The sequence below is a fragment of the Ylistrum balloti genome, unplaced genomic scaffold (assembly GCF_031769215.1).
Source record: "Ylistrum balloti isolate Yb309-2 unplaced genomic scaffold, AGI_CSIRO_Ybal_v1 Utg370344, whole genome shotgun sequence".
Classification (NCBI taxonomy): domain Eukaryota; kingdom Metazoa; phylum Mollusca; class Bivalvia; order Pectinida; family Pectinidae; genus Ylistrum; species Ylistrum balloti.
The window spans coordinates 2,632,579-2,640,028 of NW_026782247.1; the positions used below are offsets into that span (position 1 = coordinate 2,632,579).

At 34.7% G+C, this 7,450-nt stretch overlaps 1 protein-coding gene across 1 annotated transcript; it reads left to right on the forward strand.

The window, feature by feature from the left end:
* The first annotated feature begins 4,950 nt into the window (after window positions 1-4,950).
* Window positions 4,951-7,450, forward strand: LOC132553718 (mannose-P-dolichol utilization defect 1 protein homolog). The gene is made up of 5 exons (XM_060217991.1): window positions 4,951-5,053; window positions 6,006-6,071; window positions 6,215-6,347; window positions 6,548-6,752; window positions 7,178-7,450. The coding sequence occupies exons 1-5, from the start codon at window positions 4,951-4,953 to the stop codon at window positions 7,418-7,420; spliced, it is 750 nt and encodes a 249-aa protein (XP_060073974.1). The 3' UTR covers window positions 7,421-7,450.

Here is a 7,450-nt window from a genome sequence, read left to right on the forward strand (position 1 = left end):
GGCTGGTCCTAAAAGGACGAAATTATTTGATCTGCTCTTTTCTATCTGATCTAAAATTGAAGTTAATGATTCTATTCACTTGTGTGTCTTTTGTACCATCATCAAGGCATATCATGCAACAGAATTATGCTACAGGGAATATATCTAGAATTTTAATCCGGTGCAGAAATTCGGTATGATAAAGTCTAGGGTTGAGACAACCTTGAAAGCTTTTGTCGTGCAAACAGCCTTGCATGGAGGTCAAATAAATAGTGTCACAGATAATGACCCTAATAAGGTAATCCAATATACTTTGCCACGGCGTGAGATTTGATTATCAGTTTGCCTGTCTGAAGTGTAGGTATGTATACATGGACAGATATCGCAGTCTAGCATCTAATCGATTGATACTCATGAATTACATCAACAGCCCATACACATGCAGGCTTTAAACTAGTCATAATTTTATTTCTAAATCAGGTTTTATTTTACTAATTTATCACTTCTAGTTATTTGTAACCTGCTTCCTGTAACAGCTTTATCTGTCTGGTCCCCGTTGCTCAAAGCTTTGTTAGAATTAACCAGTGATAGTATAATTATAAAAAAATATTTGTTAAACAAAAATAGGGACATCCTTTTTCATTCCGAAGCTATTGATTTGTTGATACAGTTCAGATTAATATTTTTGAGTTCCGATTTCGTTTTAGAAGTACTTTTTCCAATGGTAACAATTCAAATGTTTCATTAACCACTGATTAACTTTACCAAGCTTTGAATAACTAGGTCCTAATATCTTCTTTGTGAACACAATGTGTGAGGTTTATGGGAAATGCATTTGGTACGAAAAAGGAATCTGGGAAAATTATACATAACAACTCATCTTCACATGCACTGTAGCCTGAAAAGATTTCTGAAAACACGTACACTTCATAAGAACATTTCTTAACAGTCGAGAGATAAAGTAAATGAAACTGCATCATGCAGCTATTGGGCCTTCTAGGATTCGTCATTGATACTACGTCGATAAAAAATAGGGGGTGACGAAATATATTTCCCTTTTTTCGATAGATATGTCGTAATTAAGAGGTAATTATCCTGTAATGCAATATTTCATAATTTTGATTTTGAGAAATCGGAATATTACAACAAGAATACACAAACATATCAACATAATTCAATCCCGAATTCAATCAAACTAGGGCAAAATATGAACAAAAGAAAGATTTACACGGAGACTCCTGAAATGGAACAAGAAGGAAATACCAGGTCTTCCGTAAGAGTAAGCGTCTTCTGCTTCATCGACGACATCCGCCATGCAAACCTTGGTCAATCGAAATAAGTCATGTCACGACAATGGAACCGACAGGCATACTAATGAGCATCACAAAGAAGGAAAGAGAAGAACGAGAAATTAATAAGGGATTACCGTATAGTGTACACGCATATACAAAACAATATCAGCCGATGGTCCGCTTTAGTGCACTGAAAATAAAGTAATACCTGTTTAGCATAAAGCATTTGGTGATGGACGGCTAATAAAGAGACAACCTATCAGGTAAATTGTTCAAGATTGGGCTTGTTCCAGAGAGTCACCGTGCATGGTCGTATACAACTCGTTATTTGACCAGAGACCTGTCAAATGCCACAACATCAACTTGGCGATTACAATGTTGTTTTATGATGGAGAGACTTCAGATCGTCCTTACATCATATGATACGACTTAACAACAGATCATCATATGATACGACTTAACACCAGATCGGAAGGACCGTCAGATACAACTCTTCAGATTGCCATTATGTCATTACTTCTGCTAGCAAAACCACCGGGTAATTTTCTTTTCTGTATTTGATAAATATCCTGAGATGATTTCAGTAAAGGTGTGTCTATGAAACACTTAAAAGACGAATGCTAGGCACATACCTATTAAAGGAAGTTGATTTCAGTAAAGGTGTGTCTTTTTAACAATTCAACACGGACGAATGTTACATAACGAGAATTGATTTCATTCACATTTTATTTAGCCAGCAAAAGTCTGCTAATCCACTAGGGTACTTGGTCAAATCAGCTACACTTCAAATATGCTGTTTCTGCACAACAGATTGATCATACTCAGGTGTCCCTTTTTAATATCCAACCTAATCAGTTCATCCTGGCACCCGTCTTCTTATGTCTATCAATAAGCACAAAGTACAATATCTTTCTTTGATATATGATATTTTTATAGCTCTTTAAAGCAGAATTATATAATGCATTTTGTTCTGATTATGTATGTACTGTACTGTATATGGTCAATTCATAAACCGGTATGTAAAATGGTGAGATATCTTTAATAAGGATTATAGTTGTTACATATTCCCCTCAATGCATTTCACTGTCAGGGTCAGGGTCAGCGTTAACAGGGTGATGATTTGTGTATAATGTACAAGCGAGTCACACATGCGATATGTTCTAGTTTCATTAAGTAAAGTCAGACATATATGCACACATGGTATGACTGATCGTTACATATATGGTGCAAAGGCTGGTACAGTCATTTTTATTAAATAACATATATGCGACCTTGTGACCACGTGCCCGGAATAGTCTCATCCATGTTACTACCCCCAATATGCTTCTCAGCGGCGTATCAACCAGTTCGTAAACTTGCAGTTGGGTATATATCGTGCTGGCAAAAAAACTTATTTTTATCTTATTTTTTATGTTTTCTTGTTTTTCAAATTACATTGAACAATATATTGATAAATGAAATCTGGTGTTTTAATTAACATTAACCCGACATTCATATGTTTACGTTTCAATTAAAAACACTTTTTCAAACGATGGGATGCTTATCCATTTGAGGCTACTTTGAGTGGTTGGTATCTAAAATGATACATTGTTCTTGTGTGGTGATGAGTGGAGATGAAAAAGTCCAAACGCTGTTCGGGTGTTGAAGGTTTACTGAGATGTAGACTATGGGAAGATGGAACACTCACATGCCTGCAGGAACCGATACATACTGGCTAGAATTTGGTCGTATTCACACTAGCCATGTTAATTACCTTATGAAGTACTATTACACATTAGCTAACAGGTAAACATGGATTGAAGTATACATGAGATGTCGACAAGGTCTTGCACAATAGATTCGGCTGTTTACAACAAGATAAAGTTACACTGACCATCATCATCACACAAACTACTTAGATAGGCTCCAGGTAATGACTTATATAATCAGGGAGCGAACTGATACATGAACATCTGTAGTAGATCAGTAACGAAGAATACCTCTGGCCACTGGTCAATACATAATTGTTCACAGTAGATGTCAGTACTAAATTAACACAGGCAGATACCTTATTATGAAACATCTGACTTATGTCTAGCACAATTTTGAATAATTTAATCTTACATATTAACTTTTAATAGTTCATATCGTTCTTCATGATCGGGTAATTCAGTCAATCGATTATCAGGATATCACGGTCAGAATAACGCATCTCATTCGTCTGTTGATTCTCAGATTGCAAACACTGACGTCATTCAGAGCAAAATCTCAAGTCATGGTTTTATAAGTGTCCATGGGTCCACAGGCCCAGAGAGTTATTTCAGAGGTAGTAATTCACGTTTGTCCAATTAAAATCGCTAGCATCTTCCAATCGTCTTGTCTACGAGGAATTTATCTTAGACCATTTGGTAGAGCGTAGGACTTGGAAGGCAAATTTCTCTTGTTCGACTGCTTGTGGAGGCATTTAAATAATTTTGATTTTGTAAGTCACTATTTGAGAATAGTTATTTTCAATCACTATATCTGCATATTTTTTATAGAACTGTATGCAGAAGGAGAGATTATTTTTTCAATACAATTCTTCAGGTCCGGATGACCTAGTCTTTGAACCGAAGAATTAACTTTGGAACAACTGGTCTTAGGTTTTTATGTCTCCGACAGCTTTAGGCTTTAACTACAGGTTCTATTTTTGTTTGTTACTCGATTGAATGTCTTGCTCAAATAATGTTTGAATTCTGTAGAACACTTACCTTATGCTGAAGTTAATTTGAATTCTGTTGAACACTTACCTTTTGCAAAACTGTATTCCATTCGTATCAGAAATAATGCTAAGTGATTGAAGTATAACAAATGGAGGTGATGGAAGGATGATAATGTCGTACTGACAACATGTTATATTGATAATGTAAAGACCTTCTCATAAAAAGTAATTAATGTAATTATGGTTCGTTGAAGAACATCAGAGTTTACACATATCTTAATGAAAAATATACCAGTAATATATCAAGGAGTGATTAACTTTGTACCTCCGTATGACATTCACCGTCACCTTATTTATCATTATGAAATCAATAAATAACAACATTGTTGATGTGTTTATTAGACTACTTTAGACTGTAAACATCCTGCTATTAACATAAACCCATCCTTTTTCACTATACATATCACACAAACTGGACACATGATGTGTTGATTTTGACTATCGTCTGACGAATGATATCCATATGTCCAAGTGTCTGAGTCAGTTCAATTATACATATGTATCATGTATGAAGCTTATGGGATGGTCAAACGGGTACATTAAGACTCTTCATCTCTTCAATACCTTCAACTAATCAACCATGCCAATTAGAAAGAGCTATACAGCAAATTTATCTATATATAAAAAATGGGCTTCATGATTAGTGACATGTTCCAATAATAAGTTAATTTTTCCTGATAATGAACCATTAATGTTGTAGATTGTTACTAGGAGATGTAATTAAGCTGATGAAGCTGTGTCTCTTGTTCCAGACAGCCTTGTGTATACTAGATAACAACACAGACTGATAATTTGTGTACAATGATCACCTCATCCATCTGATATCAGTTGTGTATATATACCACGCACAGAACTTGTTATTAGTATTACAAATTATTCTATATACAACACTTGACCATTCAACTTTAAACATTCTTAGTCTTGCAATACACAGCTATAATGAACGTCTTCGACAGTGGGACAACACTTAAGTCAATGGGATATGTCGAGACACCAGAATTGTGTTACCGTGAGATTTTACAGAAAAGACCATCAATGCAAGGTAAATACTAATTGAATACAAACATCGAGATACATTGAGCATTCAGATGGATTTTGTATACAAAATGTTATAACGATTTTTTTTTTATCTTATTCATAAATTTCTAAGGGGCGATCCAGCAAATGTTCACGATGTGCAGTCAATGATTGTCATCTATATGATAAAGAGGGAAAATTTGATGAAACAGCAATGAAATTATCAACACCTATTAAAGTATATGATTTGCAGGTTTGAATGAAAATATAGAACAACATGATCTGTACTTGGGGTTTATAAATGTGCTGCTATCGACAATAAAATACCGATGTCAAGTTGATTAAGTATCATAAATGTACAAGGAAGAACCTACTCTGACTTCCGGTGTAAACCTACGTGGCATGGATCACGTGACCGTTCTGATAAGTAGGTGATCTATGCCTTTAGTGTACTTAATATATGTATACACTAAACAAAAACAACCTATTTGTTTAAACTAGAATTAGCAATAACGAGAGATACTGATTGGATAACTCGAAATGACGTAAACGTTAACCATCAGTATTGATCCGTTCGAAAATCAAATCCGTTGGTCAATAAACCTGACGTTGTAAGCATAATTCCATAACGGGGTGATTTCGTTCTGATTTGGATCTGCGTTTCTTTATAATTGGTTATAACTACCTCACAGAATTGTATGCGGGAGGCCAAACAAATGCCTATCAGAGCCATTTTGATCTCCACCTGTAACAAACGATCAAGCTAAAACTTTTTAAAGATAACTACTATAAAAAAAATTAATAGGAACTGATGAATTGTTGGTCAATATGGAGGTTTTTTCTCACATATGTAGGTAATCATATTAATACATATCGCGTCAGGTGGGTTCCGATAATTTTCCCCCAAAAAAATCAATAATCTCATTAAAACTGATTGCGGCAAACACAATATATAAAACCAAATGATACAATTTCAGGTACCTGCTGGTTTATCGTCTTCACGAAGGTGCTGGGATATTTCCTCATCGGCAGCGCCACAATCAGTAAGTATACAGTGTAAGAAGCTTATACCTTAAAACTTTTTTGATAGATATCTAAACTTTTACTTTTTTAGGGTGGGCAAATATATAGTTGGCAACAAATTGAATATTACAAAGAACATATCTTTTTATTTCTGTAATTTCAGGTCAAATTCCTCAGATTTTCAAAATACTTCGTCGTCGGAATGCTTCTGGAGTGAGCTTTCTCAGTATGTTGTTGATGTTGGAATCGTCATCCTCAAGTGTAGCTTACTCCTTGTCGAAGGAATACCCAATTAAGTGAGTTGTATTCTTCTTCACACTCAGACATTTAATATTTTTAATTGGAAGTCGCAAATGTCAAAATTAACTTTCCTTCAAAATGTTGAAAAATTACTTGTAATGACTGCTTAGAAGTAGCATACAATCTATTCTGATATACCTTTCCCCGCCTGCCATACGAGTATATAATTTTCTGAAATTTTGTGATTTTGTTTTAGTTCCTGGGGAGAGAACCTTGTGTTCATGCTGCAAAATGTGATACTGGTTTGCCTTCTCCTGCGTTACAACCAGCGCCCTCTGGCGTCTCTCTCCTTTATGATTTTCTATATCGTTGTGATGATCGTCCTCATATTGCCTGTCATTCCCAGTGACATTTTATTTTTCATCAATATCGTTGGCCTACCAGCTATTGGTGCAAGTCGGGTAAGATTAATATACTAGATTTTTTAAAAACTTGTACCGGATTCCTTCAGTTTATTTCCAGATATTTGTTATTATAAGATCTGACATATCATTTTTCATATTTCATTATGAGAATTCAATAGCCTCTACCTTCCTTGAAATCTCAAATAAGGATTTCTCTGTTGCAATAGATCTAAAGGTGTACTGAGATTTGATATGAAGGATCTGTGACTCTGTGCTGGGTTTAAACACATTAAAGCTGTTCAAGATACAAGCATTACTTCATGAATAAATCAAGCTTAATTTTGAATGAAATTGCAATATTTAGTCAATGTGATGTCACACAATAATCTTTTATCTTGTTGTATAGATGAAATCTGTTCAATAACAATATCCATCTCGTAGATATAAGTAAATCATAACTTCTATTATATTGATTTTTTCAGGTCATACAAATATACACAAACCATAAAAACAAAAGCTCGGGACAATTATCAGCTGCTTCAACGTTTCTGTGTATAGTCCATAGCTGTGGGCGATTGACAACATCAATAGTGATAACAAAAGACTGGATGATGATCCTGACATTTTTACAGGTTATCGTACTGAATACGATACTAACATGTCAGGTGTTATATTACAGACGAAATGCAAGGCCAAAGACACAAAATAAAGTAGCAACGTCTTAGTGTTATTACAAATGAACATTAAAATACTTA